At 40.2% G+C, this 17,424-nt stretch overlaps 1 protein-coding gene across 2 annotated transcripts in view; it reads left to right on the forward strand.

Annotated features, from left to right (window-relative positions):
• The window catches only part of LOC138758974 (A disintegrin and metalloproteinase with thrombospondin motifs 6-like), a 197,027-nt gene that overhangs the window by 95,044 nt on the left and 84,559 nt on the right, over nt 1-17,424 (forward strand). For both annotated transcript variants that reach the window (XM_069928667.1, XM_069928668.1), the window contains exon 8: nt 10,515-10,558. In XM_069928667.1, the coding sequence (XP_069784768.1) occupies nt 10,515-10,558 (44 nt within the window). The remainder of the gene's footprint in view (nt 1-10,514; nt 10,559-17,424) is intronic.

Genomic DNA, 17,424 nt, shown 5'->3' on the forward strand with positions numbered 1-17,424 from the left:
TATTTTTGGTGTCCCATTGCAAATTTGCAATATGAAGTACTGTAGCATATGTGCGACGATGAGGGTGGAAGGAAGTCATGTGAGGAGTTGAAATCGAACACACTTTATTGCACTGGCAGCTCTGTTTATGGGGTGCTGAGGTCAGGGTCCCACATCATTGGAGCACTGACTTCTGATTGGCTGGCTTTCCTGTCAGAGTTCCTCATCTTCCCACCATGTGGAGGTCACTGGGGACGACGGCCGCTGCCACCCCCAGGTCCGTGTGGTCGCCGTGTTTGTCAGCCTTTTTGTGGGCTGGTTTGCATTTCTGTTTGCGGGCTGCTACATGAACCCCCCCCCAGAACCGGCGATCGGGCCATTGACTGTAGCCTTAGGTGGCCTGCCCCTGCATCATGGGGCAGATGTAGACCGGCTCATTACAGTCAAGATATGCCAGTTTCAGGAGGACAGTAAAGATTTCCTCCTTATTGCCGATGTCAAGAATGAAGGTGGAACCATTGTCTCTAATGACCTTGTAGGTCCCCTCATAGGGTCGTTGAATTGTTGGTCTGTGTGCACTCCTCCTCACGAACACGTACCAGCAAGTTGGAACATTATACTTGGGGTGGCCATGCAGTGGTGCTGCTGTGGGTCCAAAGAACCCTGCTTCCTCTGTAGGTTCTCGAGGTTTGCCGTAGGGTCTTCCGGACATTTATAGAGGATGAGGAATTTCCTATCTCCACTGCCAAGGCATTGATGTTGTCCTTCGGTGCAGTGTGGATTCCCAGCAGGACCAAAGGTAGTTCGTGCACCCAGTTGGGACTCTTGAGCTGGGCCACCTTGTGATGCGCTTCACCATCCCGTTGGCCTTATGGTGATAAGCCGTGGTATGGTAGAGCTGCATCCCCAGAAAGTTAGCCAGTGCCAGCTGGAGGTGAATTGTGCCTTCCTGTCTGAGGTGAGATGTGTCATTGGAGCGCTGACCTCGGGTTGGCCAGTATTCCCGTTTGTACTGTGTAGAGTTCATCTGGGACAATGGCAGGTGTCACCCGCAGGTCCATGCGGTTGCTACGTTTATTGGCTATTTTGCAGGCCGATTCGTGACTCCATGCATGGACCAGTACGGTGCAATCAAAATCCCAAATGAATTCCCTACCTTCAAGCTTTAGCTCTATATTTGCAAAGGGACAGGACCATACAAAAGCTTTATCAAAATCTATGTTTTAGAATTATGAGATGTTTAATTGAATTTACATGTTGACAAAACATTTATAGCCGAATGCTGTGGCAGGATCCAGGTACATAAAGTACTTCATAGAGGTCCACAAGGTGTGAAATATAATTCAAAATACGGGAGAAACTCTGCTCACACAGCATCCATGGGAAGTAAAAGGCAGTTGAAAATTTGGGCCTGAGCCTTTCATCAAAAGTGTCAAAAATCAGGCAGATGCCTGAACAAAAAGGTGGGGAGGGGAGGGGAGAGGAGGGGAATGTGGAGGAGCGGAGGTTAACTAGTGTGAGGTAATAGGTGAATACAGGTGGAAGGGTAGAAGAGAAAGAAGCGGAGAACTCTGCCCTTTTGTGCACTTCACTATACCTCAGCATCAGCAGATTTCCTTTTAAGCATTTAGTGATTTAAATTTTAAAAATACAACACACTAACAGGCCCTTCTGGCCCTCATGCCCATGCTGTCCAAATATACCAATTAGCCTACAAACCCTGTAGGTTTTGAAGGATGGTGGGAGGGGAGGTGGGGAAGAGCCAGAACACCCAGAGGAAACCCACGTAGGTCACAGGGAGGACATACAAATTATTTACAGACAGTGCCAGATCAATACCTGGGTTGTCGAAATAGTAATGACAGAATTGTAAATGTTTTAATACCATCTTTCATTTAAAAATGAGCTTGTGAAGATCCCACAAATTATAAATCTAATTAAAATCAGGAAACCATTCAAGAATGAATTGTCACAATCTGGGTAATTCAAATACTGGAAAATAACTTGAATTATGTAACTTGGGCAAGTCAATATTTTTACCTTTATAACTTTCTTATCCACATCTACAGTAGGTTTTGTCTTTTTAAACCTGTTGATCTGTGATTGTGTGGGCTGCCCTTTGGGTTCCCACAAATCGCTAAATACTTGATTTTGTTTTTCTCTCAATACTGAAATTTCCAATGATTGTTTAAGTAAAATCAAAATTTCAAATAGATAATATTCATTTGAAATGTTCCCTGGTATAACTGAAAACCTACTTAAAGGACAAATTGGGAAGCAGACTGAGATTACCAGAAGGAAGCAGCTTTGAATATATGATTACAGAAACAATGTTAATAAAAAAGTTTTATAACAAACATGTACATTAACCTGCAAGAGAAAGAGAACGATGAAATAAGCTATAAACCCAAACAAAAGTGGGGAAAAAGATCTAAACATAAAGATAAAAAATGAAATATGGGAAAAGTTATGCTCAGGAACTATGAGAAATATAATAAATACAAGGTTATGCATGATACAATATAATTGGTAACATAGGCTATATATCACGCCCCAAAAGTTAAATAAATGGGATCCAACATTATCAGATGGATGTTTTTGCTGTAAGAAGGAAACGGGAACAATAGTACATGCAATTGTGCATGTGAGAAAGTGAAAACGTTTTGGGAAGATCTAAATCAGGTATTAAATAAAATCACAAAAAGCAACATACCAAAAAATCCAGAGATCTTTCTTCTAAGTAATATAGAAAGTAAAGAATTAGGCCTCAAACTGGATGAAGCGCAAAAAAGATTTATTATGATGGCCTTAGCTGTAGCAAAAAAATGTATAATGTCAACTTGGAAATCAGAAGAGAGCCTGAGAATACAGCAATGGTACTTGGAAATGAATAAATGTGTTCCATTGGACAAATTAACAATTTTTAAAATAGTCACATTATTTGAACAAATTTGGGAGCCATACATGGAACACAATAGAGAGGGCTGACCTCGGACCTCCACCCCCTAAAATGATAGAATGAGAAGAAGACAAAATGACCTGGTCCAGTGTGTAAAAGTAGATGATACAATTTTCTTGTTTATTTTCATTGTGTGATGACATTGTTTAATGGGTTTATTGTATTGTATATGTTGAATGGGTTTGGAGGGGGGTGGGAAGGAGGGAGGGAAGGGAAAAAAGGGAGAAAATGACACTGTGTATATTCAAGAGGGAAATGTTTGTGAATTTTGATTAATATGGTTCATAGTGTGAAAAAATTTTAAAAATGTTCCCTGGTATGGCCTCCTGTTTCAGATTCCTTCAAGGAAGCTCTCAATCCATTTTAACTTGAGATGTTGCATAAAATGCTGAGATTGAAACTCCCTTCACCCCAATACTACATTGGCAATGCCAACACACTCTTAAATATTTTTGCAATGCCAACACACTCTTAAATATTTTTGCTATTGGTGTCCTAAAAGACTGCTTTAGCTATCAGGAAACCTTGTAATAAATCCACTTTGGAAACAAAGTATATACTTTTTACCTTCTTCAGCACTGGCTCTGATCCCTGGGAATCGGCCACAAGCAAGTTGAGCAGGGAATAGCATTAAAAAATTGATCTCCATTGATCAATTTTCAATGCCAAAAGTTTTCATACTTCACTTTTTATGGCTTCCTTCAGTTCTGTAAATAAGAGGTCATAGTTTTTTTTTGTCTTGTTGATTAGATATTCAGAATAAGTTTAATGAGTGAGGAAGGTCCCAGTCTGCTCTGTATATTTTCTTTGAATCCTACTCTGCAGTTACTGTTTGTATCCAACTCTGTGGTTATTGAGTATTTCCAAGTCGCATTCTGTTGATCATTTCTTATATCCTGCTCTGTTGTTTATATAATAAGCCTACTATAAAATACGATTGAATCATTATTCATATTGATTTACTTCCAGAAATGTCATGCTATTCGGAGCGAAGGAAAGGCATTCAATTAACCTATCTGTGGACTAAATTTTGGGAAAGCTCATCTAAGATTATTTTCTGAGTAACGTTAGCTTCACGTATGGACCAGAATTGGTTTTCTGCACTGACCTTATTCATGTAGCTCGCAAACCATGTGCTCTTATTTATTTTGAAGAAATAAGAATGGTGAAACGGTTTTTTTCAGATTTCAATGTACTGGGAGTGCAGAAATGTATGTGACTGCAAGAGAGTGTCACCATGCATCTGGTCAATCAATTGTCAATAAGACTTCTAGGATTTCCATCTCCCCCTCAACCTTGTCTGTCATAAGATCTGCACCCCTTACAGCCTAAGCTTTATGCTCAGTATATTCTCTCTGGTCCATGGATGGTTCAGAAACACCTGCCTGGATCTGGATACAGTATATAGACTTTTATTCATGATTGTCACACGAACCAAAATACAGTTTAAAAAGTTTTCTTTGGTACGATGTTCAAAGGCTAGCAAAGATTTGACACTATCATGCAAAAATAGAAAGGAGGAAAATGGAGGTAAGGAACGTTTCTTCAGAGGCAATGAATGAGGATTGTAGCGACTATTTTCCTTTATAATTTCTTGCAGATATTAGAATGTCATTGTCTATGACTCGTTCACACAAATCTGTACTAAAGTTGAATTGGGTTTTCCATGGTTTATTAAACATATCAGTTACTACATTATTATAAACCGTTAACTTTGTTAGAACTAAAACTATGATTAAGCATTCAAAAAAAGTTGTCGGTATTCTTCTAATATCTGCATTTTCATAAATCAAAGATTCAAACTAAACGTGTATCTCAAACACAGGAAATCTAGCTATAACCTTGAAGCAAAAATGTTACTAGGAGAAATATGTCAACATCTACTGGCTGCTTGCAGAATTTGCTAGCAACTTGCATTTTAACCCTTACAAGGATCACGTTACCTCCTTCAATGTAGCAGCCTCTGCTTCCCTTCTTAACCACCTCCTCAACTGCTGATCATGGTTCTCCAAAGCCAGACCCAGAATAAATTTTTTCCAAACTTCACTCAATGCAAAGATAACCATTGATCATTTGCAGCAGTAAATTCTTAATGGAACAACTAATCTTTTTTAAATTTTAACACAGTGTCTTAGAGTATATTTTTAACTTTTTTCATAAATTGATCTGTCCATTGCTGCTTCAATTCAGTGATTCATCACTACCTTCTTTTACCTAATTTTTCTTTCATTCATATATTCACTGAGCTACACATAAGTAGATAAATTAAAATGTGATCATCTTGTTTGTAGTTAATTCCAAAGTGATTGTGTAAGATACAACAGGACATTGCTAAATCTATAATTAGTATTCGTGGCTGGTCCAATCAGCAACTCTATCTTGCCATAACTGATGAAAGGTAAACTGAAAAGTTCCAGAACTGTCTTGAATGGGCGGCTTTTGCTTGGAGTTGCTACTGATCTTTTGCTGAAATATAGCAGGTCGTTTAGAGAGTCCCCACAGAAATTCCAGGCAAGTTTTTTTTTCAGGAACATTCCTGAGATTTCTCTTTCCAGTGTAAGCTCTTTGGCACTTGCACAAATAATATCAACAGAATCCACAAAAGAATTGGTTGAACCAATGGAAATTGGGGAATTTAAAAATGTATGATACCAAAAGCTACATGCATTTGTTTTGCTACAATCATTTGTGCTGGCACGAGAGTCAAACTGTCCATACTATGATGTAGCCAGTAAATGGTGACAGTATCACCCTGTTGAAATTGCATGCATACACAGGCACATTTACAAAAAATTTATATCAAAATTTTATCTGATCTGCAAAATAACTGGCTGGTATGTACCAATAGAGGTATTAAATAATTCAGTGCATTTTTAAAAGTAAATTTTAGTGATTTGAAATATTTTGTTTTCATTCCTTTTGTAGGATGTGGGTGTTGCTGGCAAGGCTATAAGTTGCTATCCAATTCCTAATTGCTCTTGTTCTACTGTACCACCACTGTTCTTTAAGGTAAGGGGAGAACCAGTGGATGGTATTCCCTTGTGCCTATTGTCCTTCTCCCCCCCACCCCACCACCCCCCATGATGATAGAGGCCATGGATCAGTTAATCCTGGTGGCCAAATCAAGTATCTGCAATACATTTTGTACTGCAATACATTTTGTACATAGTGCACACTGTTGCCACGATGGTTATGGATGTTAAGATCCCAATCAAGTTCATTGTCTTGATCTGGATAGTCTTTCTTAAATTTTGCTGGAGCTGCATTCAGCCAAACAAGTGGGAGTGTATTTCTATCACAGTTTCAACATCTGGATAGGAATGCTTTGAAGTACCACAAGATTACAAAGTCTCTGCTCTGCATTTGAGGGTACAATATATCTATCTATCTATCTATCTATCTATATATATATCTATCTATCTATATATATCTATATATATATCTATCTATATATATCTATCTATCTATATATATATATATATATATATATATATCTATCTATCTATATATATATATATATATATATATATATATCTATATGTGGCTGGTCCAATTGGCCAGTTAATATTCTGATCTCTGGTTCTCCCCCATCCATTCCATCCCCCTACACCACCAAGATGTTGATGCTAATGCTTCAAAGGTGAGGATAAGTGGATGTATTCTTTCATTCCAGATGATTGTTACCTTCCATTTGTTTGGCACAAATATTACTTGCATGCAGGCGTACCTACGTCATTTGATGAGGTTGCAAACAGAATTAAACTTTGTTCAGTGATCAGCAAACATCTCTATTTCCGACCAGTTAGATGGAAAGAAGGCCATTATGAAGTGACTTAAGATGGTCATTATTCATAATACATTACCCATCGAGACTCCTGCAGCAATGCCCTGGGACTGAGAGGATTGGCTTCCAGCAGCTACAAATATTTTACCACATGACTCCAAGCAGTGAAGTGTTACCTTCTTGATTTCTGTTGATTATCTATTTTACCAAAGCACTTTGAAGCCACACTTAATGATGAACAACATTAATGTATGGGCAACGACTCTCATCTTACTTCTGGAATTCATCTTTGTTTGTAGATCAAAAAACAAACTGCTGGAGAAACTCAACGGATCAGACAGCATCCAGGAGGGAAATGCACAATTGATGTTTTAGGGCAAAGCCCTGCTTCAGAAAGGAGGGGGAAGGTGGATAGGATTAAAAGGAAGGGGAAATGTGAGTGGGTGATATATGGACTGAGAAGAGGTGAAGGATGAGGCACTGATGGGACTGTGTTGAGGGACACAAGCTGCTCATTTTTAATTGGATTGGATTTGTCGTACTTTTTGTCGACTGGACATGCCTGGGCAATTTTCCATGCTGTTGGGTAGATGCCAGTGCTGTAACTGCACTGGAACAGTTTGACTTCATGCGTGCCTGGACCCGATAGCGTCTAGTTCTGAAGTGCGTGTCTTCAATACTATAGCCAGGATTTTGTCTGGCTCAGTCATCATTGCTGTGTCTGCTGCTCTCAGCTGTTTCTTGATATTGTGTGGAGTGAAACAAATTAGCTGACAACCGGCTTCTATGTTTCCGGGGATCGCATAACAAAACCAATGCACATTTGTCAACGCTTTTGGCTGAACTTGCATTCAGCCTGGTCTTTCGGACTCGCTTGCTGGACTCTAAAATGTTCTAATTTGTTTAATTGTCCATCACCGTTCACAACCAACAAGATTGGAAAGTTTGGATCTGATCCATTGAGTTGTGGGAATGCTTATACTAATCCAATGTATGCTATTTTTGCATTATTGTTCTTCAAAGCAGCCAAATGGACATTTTAAAATTCAATTTTTCTTAATAAATTCAATTGTATTGTTATCACTCTTATAAATACATCGTGGGATACCTATAAATGTAAATGAGAAGAAAAATAAATAAGACCCAATTACATTGCTTTCTGGTGAAAGATTTTCTGGTGAAATTAAGAAGTTGGCTCAGGACAAGAGGGAGGCCTATACCAAATATAAAAAACAAGGGATTGAGGAGATGTATGGTCATTACTGAGATTGCAGGAAGAACCTTAAGAGGGGAATTCGAAAGGCAAAAAAAAGGTATGAGGAGTCCATAGCTAATAAGGCAAAGGTGAATCCTAAGGGATTTTACAGATATGTGAACAGTAAAAGGAGGGTTAAGGATAGAATAGGTCCACTGGATGATGGGACCAGTGAACTGTGTCAGGAACCGTATGAGATGGGAGAAATATTGAACAATTTTTTCTCGTCCATATTCACGAGGGAGAAGGACATTGGGCTATATGAGAGAGGCAAAGGCCTTAGTTGTGGAAAGGATATGGATTAGAAAAGCGAGAGTTTTGGAGCTTCTTGGGTCAATTAAGGTGGATAAGTCTTCTGGTCCTGATGGGATTTTTCCCAGGACTTTAAGGGAGGTCAGGGAACAAATAGCAGGGGCACTGACAGTGATTTTTCAAAGATCACTGGAGGAGGGGGTGGTACCACAGGATTGGATGATTGCAAATGTTGTTCCATTGTTCAAAAAAGGCAGTAGGTATAGGCCAAGTAATTATCGGCCAGTAAGTTTGACTTTGGTGGTGGGGAAGGTTATGGAGGGTATTTTTAGAGATGGTATATACTCATATCTGGATAGGCAGGGATTGATTTCCTTCAATGTTTGACGAACCTTGTTGAGTTTTTAGAGGAAGTGACAAAAAAGGTGGATGAAGGTAGAGCGGGTCGATGTGATCTATTTGGATTTTAGTAAGGCTTTTGATAAGATTCTGCACGGAAGGTTAATAAGGTAGGTTTAGTCATAAGAATTAGTAGAGAGATTGTGACATGGGTTCAGAGCTAGCTGGGAGATGGCAGAAAGTCATGGTGAACAACTATGTCAGGTTGGAAGCCTGTGACAAATGGGGTGCCTCAGGGATCGGTGCTGGGTCCCTTGTTGTTTATCATTTGTATTAATGATTTAGAGGAGGGTGTGGTTAACTGGATAAGCAAATATGTGGATGATATGAAAATAGGGGGAGTGGTGGATAGTGAGGTAGATTTTCTTGGATTACAGAAGGATTTGGTTTGTTTGGAAGAGTGGGCTGAAAGATGGCAGATGGAATTCAATGTAGACAAGTGTGAGGTATTGCATTTCGGTAAAATTAACCAGAATAGGACATATACAATTAAGGGGAGGGCATTGAGGCACGCAGAGGAACAAAGGGGTTATGATACAGAGTTCACTGAAGGTGGATTCCCATTTGGACATGTTGCTTAAGAAGGCATATAGTATGTTGGCCTTCATAAATCATAGTATAGAGTATAGGAGCTGGGAGGTGATGCTGCAGCTGTTTAAGGCATTGGTGAGGCCAGGTTTGGAGTGCTGTGCTCAGTTCTGGTCTCCACATTATAGAAAGGATATAGATAAGGTGGAAAGGGTGCAGAGAAAGTTTACAAGGATGTTGCCTGGCTTGCAGCATCTGGATTACAGGGAGAGATTAAGGAGACTGGGACTTTATTCATTGGAACATAGACAACTGAGAGGGGGCTTGATAGAGGTATTTAAAATTATTAAAGGAATAGATAGTCTAGACATAAACAGACTCTTTCCCCGGAGGGCAGGGGAGGTTGGAACAAGGGGCCATGAGTTGAGGGTAAGGGGGCAACACTTTAGGAGAAATATTACAGGTGGCTTTTTCACTCAGCTAGTGATGGCAGAATGGAATGAACTTCTGAATGAGATAGTTGCTTCAGGGTCCCTTCTGTCATTTAAGAGAAGGTTGGATGTGTACATGGAGGTGAGGGGGTTGGAGGGTTATTGGCAGTGAGCAGGAGGTTTGAGCTAGTGGAGTTGTTCTGGTGAACTGGTGCGGACTCGAAAGGCCGACATGACCTGTTTCCGCTCTGTAAATGGTTATATGGTTATTAATGAAGATCGATTTCCAGGTCAGGATAATTTGCAACTTGGAGAGGATCCATCAGAAGGTATTGGTGACCTGCACCTGATACCATTGACTTTCTTGATGGTTGAAGACGCAGTTTTGGGAAGTTTAGGGTAACAATGAGATGGAAACATTGAAATTTATAATCTGTGTCCCATGGGTCCTTCTATGGGTATCTCTTAACCAGGAAAACTAATTCTGTGTGCCTCAAAATATCTTTTACCATCAAAGACCACATTTCCAGGTTGAGAATTTCCACAAATTCAGTGTGACTTATTCTGAGTCTCAGCCCATTTTTGGTTTGCTGTACAAACTTATTGACTCTCAGCTTGTTAAATGTGGAACTGATCAGGAAGTCCAGGCTAGAACCACTTAAGATAATAGAGATATTTTACTCGAACCATCTCCTTTGTAAAGGCCCTTCAAAAACATCACCAAGGTTTCAGTGGTTGCTGGACTTCATTTTCCTTTTTTCTGTCACTATTTTAAATTCCGTGTACTCCAAAATCATTAATTAGGATGAAATGTGGAGAATTCTTGTGGGTGCACAATACTAATGCTGGAAAAACTGTACCACAGATTTTCAGAATCGCTGCCTTTTATTGAAGTGAATCTCTATTGACCCTGTTATTCTTCTGCAGGTATGATATTTGCATCTATAAGAACAAACCCTGTGGAACACTAGGTAAGATTTCATACTCTTTAATTTTGGCTGAATCATTCAGTATAATTTATTTGTTTTGCAATCTTGGTAATTTCTCTAAAGGTAAGTATTGTTTTGTTAAGTTGATACACAAAAGGGGACCTCTCAATATTAATAACACAAGCTAAATTAATGTTACTGGTTCAGCAGTGAAGAATGGTTTGATAATGTATGAATAAGAAAAAAATATTTAATTCCTGTCACTCTCCTAAGAAATAATCATTTTATGTCTACATCAAATGAACAAGCTGCTGTTAGCTTTTTACATTTCTTGGAGGATGGATCTATTTGTAAGTAAAATATTGTTTTGATAATAAAGATTATTGTCGGGTGTAGTGGTTCACAGAATTTATCTCAGAACATTGCTTCAGATTGTCACTTTTCACGACTGTTCAAGAACGACATAAACAAGAAAACCTGGGAAGAAACACAGCAGGTCACACAGCATCCATGAGAAGCAAAATGAGAGTTGATCTTTTGGGCCTGAGCCCTTTATAGGTGTGATAGTACAGATCTATCACCAATGTATATAGTGTATATAGTTACAGTATCTAGACTGTGCTTACAGCGATTGGCTGAGAGCTTAGCCACGCCTACTGTCTGGGCCTTAAAGGGTTGTGTCCCTAGCCAGGTCGGATCATTCCGGAATGGTCGGCCACCTGTGAAGAGCTCCTGTCTTTTGCTAATAAAAGCCTTGGTTTGGATCAACAAGTCTTTGATTCTTTCGACGAGCTCTACAATCAGGAATGTTGAAAATCAGGAAGATGCCTAAATAGATGGAGGGGTGACGAAGAAAGGAGCACAGGCTAACGTGTAAAAGGCTGTTGTTCGGAATCTTCTGGATTTCAGAATCATTTTGATTTTGGCCCGCCCAAGTTGCACTGCCATCTCTCCCCCCTCCTCACCTGCCCGAGTCACACTGCTATCTCTCTCTTACCCACCACAGCACCAGGGGAACGGCTCCCTTCTTGGTTCCTCTGTGGTGGTACAGCGGTTTCAGCTGCAAGGGGATTATGGGTAGTGGACAGTCATTTAGCCACCACTCCCAGGCCGACTGAAAGCTCCATGATGTTGGACGGACGTCAGTATTCGGCGATTTGGAGGCACTGATAAAATAGCAGAACAACATGGGATATTTCAACATGAGTTGAGCAAGGGTCATGCTCGACAGGTAGGGTACTTGTAAAGTAACAATACCACTAATTAACAACGTGGAACACGATGGAATACACAGAAGTTGAACGAAAATCGCGTCAGGTCATGTTTGGCCCCAAACTCCATCTTTGAGCAGATCCATCTTTGTCATCTACCGAGAAAAGTTTTTGGAGGTTGCTGGTTTTCAGAATCCCAGATAAAAGGTTAGGCACCTGAAGGTGGTTACTGGTTGGAAGGTAGAAGTGAAAGAAACTGAGGTATTAGGGAGAGAGGCAGAGAATGACAAAGGATAGCTATCCTGATAGGAGAAGGAAAGGAATGGGGTAGGGAGCTGGACACAAGGGGATGAAGGAAAGTGAGAGACTGGGGGAGGAGGTTCACAGAAATTGGAGACTGCAGAAGAGAATTTAAGGTATTGTTCCTCCAATTTGTGGATACTCAAGGCCATAAACAGATACTGTATGTGTGACAACAATATGGGGAATTAGTCAGGTTAATCACTGGGTATTCTTACTGTTTTTTTCCATAAATAGACTTGATTCACAGTAAAATCTTTTGTAAAAGAAAACCATGCAAAGTCCTTTTGCATCTTGCTTGTCATATTCATACATTTCATTTTGTTTATTGTTGCATTAATTAATATGTAGTACTGTTGCCATCACAGAGGTATTGTTGCAGCAGACAGAACGAAGATGTTCATCAATACTATCTCCCATTCTGGGTCCATTCTCTCCGATGTAGAGGAGGCTACTTCGGGAGCACCACATCTTTTTGTTCTGGGGTCCACCTGATTTTTTTTCAACATTTCTGATTAATTCCTCTGGCCTAAAAAGTTGACTGCCTTCTCCTTCCTTTGGATACTGTGACCTGCTGTGCTTTTGTGTTCTGTTCATGAAAGATACATTTTGGTTCAAATAACAATGAAATGTATTCACACAAGCTTTCTTTTTAAAAATAAGGCTCTAAAATGGATGTCAGAGTGCCAAAATTTCAGTTATTACTCAAAGGACTGAAACTATTATTAAAAACATCACCATCGCTTATTGCAGGATATTTGGTTTAAGACTTTTGTCATGGATTTCTGTTGTAAACAAAGAAAGTAACACATTGATAACTTTTAATTTAAACAGATAATTGAGAGAATACATTTTTGCCAGACCCCAAAGATTTAGAAAGCAATTAGAAACAAGAAGGTTCACAGATAAGGGAAAGCATAAAAGCTTTTTATTAAATCATACCTTTACTCAGAAATAAGTTGATTGTTTGACTTGATTAATCCAGTACAAACTACTGCTCTGTCATTTTATTTTAACAAAATATTTAAAGAAACAAGTTGAATATGGTCTTGAGGAGGAAAGGGTTGTTTTAGTCAGTGTACCCAACTGCGCTGGGTAGGTCACGTCTCCAGAATGGAGGACCATCGCCTTCCCAAGATCGTGTTATATGGCGAGCTCTCCACTGGCCACCGTGACAGAGGTGCACGAAAGAAGAGGTACAAGGACTGCCTAAAGAAATTTCTTGGTGCCTGCCACATTGTCCATCGCCAGTGGGCTGATATCGCCTCAAACCGAGCATCAAGATCGTGTTATATGGCGAGCTCTCCACTGGACACCGAGACAGAGGTGCACCAAAGAAGAGGTACAAGGACTGCCTAAAGAAATCTCTTGGTGCCTGCCACATTGTCCATCGCCAGTGGGCTGATATCGCCTCAAACCGTGCATCTTGGCGCCTCACAGTTCGGCGGGCGGCAACTTCCTTTGAAGAAGACCGCAGAGCCCACCTCACTGACAAAAGAGGAAAAACCCAACACCCAACCCCAACCAACCAATTTTCCCCTGCAACCGCTGTAACCGTGTCTGCCTGTCCCGCATCGGACTTGTCAGCCACAAACGAGCCTGCAGCTGATGTGGACATTACCCCTCCATAAATCTTCGTCCGCGAAGCCAAGCCAAAGAAGAAGTCACATCCTTAATTAAGAACCCAGAGTGGTCTGTCCTTTAGTGAACTTCTAATCCACTCTCCTGAATTCATAAGTTCTTGATGCATCTTATGTTGTTTCCAAATATTTATTTCTTAAATATATTAACATAGGACACATCCTCAAGATTAAGGGGATTGGATTTAAGACAAAGATGAGGAGGAACTGCTACTCCCAGACTATAGTAATTCTTGAATTATCTACCCAAGGAAGCAGTAGAGGCTGCCTCATTAAATATATTTAACATACAGGTAGATTTTAGCATATTTGGGGAATTTGTGATGATGCGGAAAAGCCTATTAAATCAGATTAGTCATGATTTTATTGAATGGTGGAGCAGGCTTGAAGGGCCAGATGCTCCCAAGCTCACTGCTCCACTTCTGCAATCTCTCAAGCATTCTGACCCCTTTCTCACCCCTTTCCCTTCCAACTCCCCCTATTATTTCTCAGATTTTTTCTCTCCTTCCCTACCTCCTATATCCTTCTGTGACCTCTTGCCTGTTGGTCTGTTCTCTTTCCCCCACCCCTTTCCTCCTCTCCTCCCCCCACCTTTTTATACAGGTGCCTACCTGATTTTTTTTTTCTCCTACTTTGGCAAAGGGCTTGGGAACGTAGCGTTGATTAAACGTTGCTTCCTATAGATGCTGTGTGACCTGCTGAGTTTCTCCAGCTCTTTTGTGTATTTGCGTTACAATCAGAGAGTCTGCATTTAACTCCTGTTCCTATTTCCTGTGTTCTTAATGTACTCTTTTATTAAAAAAGATCCATCTTTATCCTCAAAAATTGCCATACAAAGTTTTGAAACAGAAATTGAAAATAATATAATTTGTTAATCCTTGTGGATGCGGCAGTTTGCTTTCGCTGGCAAGTATATTTGTGTCTTGTTAGAATAAATGTTTGTTGATGATTCTTTTATTTCTTGTACAGAAGTACGGGTCTTTTGTGCCTTCTATTATGAACCTTGCTGTATCTCAACCTATAATCTCCCTTTCACTTGTAGTTTATGAACAGCAGCGTTTCTGTAAAGCAAGTCGAAATTGGGCTAGAAAACTGAACATATACTATTTGTCTATATGATTGTCTATATGCTACATGATTGAAAATTAACTTTCGAATGGAGTTAGGCATGATAATTATTCAACATTATTACTGCACCAGTAACCCAGGTTCAAATCCACTTTTGTCTGTAAGGAGTTTGTATGCTCTCCCTGTTATTGTGAGGATTTGCTCTGGGTGCTTTAGTATACTCCCACATTCCAAGACATAAAGGGTTAGTGGGTTCATTTATCACGTGTGTAATTGAGTAACGTGGTCCAGGAGGACCTGTCACTCTGCTGTATCTCTAAATTTAAAAAGAAAATATATTTTAAAAAATGAACATTTTCAGGTCACTTTATGTTACTCCAGATATTCAGCCAGACATTTCCTTGTCTGATACTCTTGCAGTGCCACGCTGTTGCTTGACTGATGCACCATTGTGTCAGAAACTTGCCTTTTGCCCTTTTGTAGGGTGCCATCCCCAAGCCTATGTGCAAGTCCTGATCATATTTGCTAAACCTTCCATTTCCTCAGCCTACCAGTCCTTCTCTCCTCAACCCTAAACCAAGAACTGTCCTGAATAATCCATTTTGTTCTTGAGAAACTACAACATTCAGAATCTACTGCCACATGTGTAACTGAAATGGTCATTGCCGTACTACTGAATGAGCATATTGATTATTAGTGCATTATACAGTCTCTATAGGCCTTTGTATTTAGGGATTTGATCACTATGAACAGCATTGTTAAGGGAACAATCAAACTTTTTTGAATATCTTAATCATTTTATGTTTTACTTTATTCATACCAGACATTCTTGACAATTAATCCAGCACCTAATATTCTGTCTAGACGCTGTCCAGTTTCCATTGGGTCCCTCACCATCTCTCTCACTTTCCCTATCCCTCCAGCTCCTCTCCATTTCAGAGAGCGACCCCCTCCCCTATCATCTTAGCTTTTTTCTCTTCTGGCCTCCCACCCATGTCATAACATAACAATTACAGCACGGAAACAGGCCATTAGGCCCTTCTAGTCCGCACCGAACCAAACACCCCTTTCTAGTCCCACCTCCCTGCACAATGCCCATAACCCTCCATCTTCTTCTCATCCATGTCCATCCTTTTCTTAAATAATACAATTGACTCCGCCGCCACTATTTCTCCCGGAAGCTCATTCCACACGGCTACCACTCTCTGAGTAAAGAAGTTCCCCCTCATGTTACCTCTAAACCTCTGCCCCTTGATTCTTAACTCATGTCCTCTTGTTTTATTCTTTCCTCCTCTTAACGGAAATAGTCTTTCCACATCCACTCTGTCTATCCCTTTCATAATCTTAAATACTTCTATCAAATCCCCTCTCAACCTTCTACGCTCCAAAGAATAAAGACCTAATCTGTCCAATCTCTCCCTATACTCTAGATGCTTAAACCCAGGTAACATTCTGGTAAACCTTCTCTGCACTCTCTCCACTCTGTTTATATCCTTTCTATAATTAGGCGACCAGAACTGCACATAGAACTCCAAATTAGGCCGCACCAACGTCTTATACAATCTCAACATCACCTCCCAACTCCTTTATTCCATGCAATGATTGATAAAGACCAGCATACTAAAAGCCTTCTTCACCACCCTATTCACGTGAGTTTCTACCTTCAGGGAACGATGTACCGTCACTCCTAAATCTTTCTGCTCTTCTGTATTCATCAATGCTCTCCCATTTACCACGTATGTCCTATTCTGATTCTTCTTACCAAAATGAAGCACCTCACACTTATCAGCATTAAATTCCATCTGCCATTTTTCAGCCCACTTTTCTAAGCAGCCCAAATCCCTCTGCAATCCTTGAAAACCTTCTTCATTATCCACTATTCCACCTATCTTAGTATCGTCTGCATATTTACTAATCCAATTCACCACCCCATCATCTAGATCATTAATGTATATAACGAACAACAATGGGCCCAATACAGATCCTTGAGGCACACCACTGGTCACCGGCCTCCAACCTGACAGACAATTATCCACTACCACTCTCTGGCCTCTCCCTTTCAGCCAATGTTCAATCCATTTGACTATCTCAAAATTTATACCTAAAGACTGCACCTTGATAACTAACCTTCCATGTGGTACCTTATCGAAGGCCTTACTGAAGTCCATATAGACAACATCCACTGCGCTACCCTCATCCACATTCCTAGTCACCTCTTCAAAAAATTCAATCAGATTGGTCAAACATGACCTTCCTCCCACAAATCCATGTTGAGTGCTCCTGATCAGACCCTGTCTATCCAGATGTTTATAAGTACTATCTCTAAGAATTTTCTCCATTAATTTACCTACCACAGGTAAGTCAAACTTACAGGCCAATAGTTGCCAGGCTTCCTCCTTGAACCCTTTTTAAATAACGGAACCACATGCGCAATGCGCCAATCCTCCGGCACTATCCCCATATCTAATGACATTTGGAAAATTACCGCCAGAGCCTCTGCTATTTCCTCCTTCACTTCTCTCAATGTCCTGGGGAAGATCCCGTCTGGTCCCGGAGACTTATCCACCTTTATATTCTTCAAAAGCCCTAAAACTACATCTTTTGTAATCTCTATATTCCCCATATTTACCCAATTTGCTTTTTTTAATCTCACATCTCCCAATATCCTTCTCCTTAGTGAATACCGAAG

The sequence above is a fragment of the Narcine bancroftii genome, chromosome 3, assembly GCF_036971445.1.
Source record: "Narcine bancroftii isolate sNarBan1 chromosome 3, sNarBan1.hap1, whole genome shotgun sequence".
Taxonomy (NCBI): Eukaryota; Metazoa; Chordata; class Chondrichthyes; order Torpediniformes; family Narcinidae; genus Narcine; species Narcine bancroftii.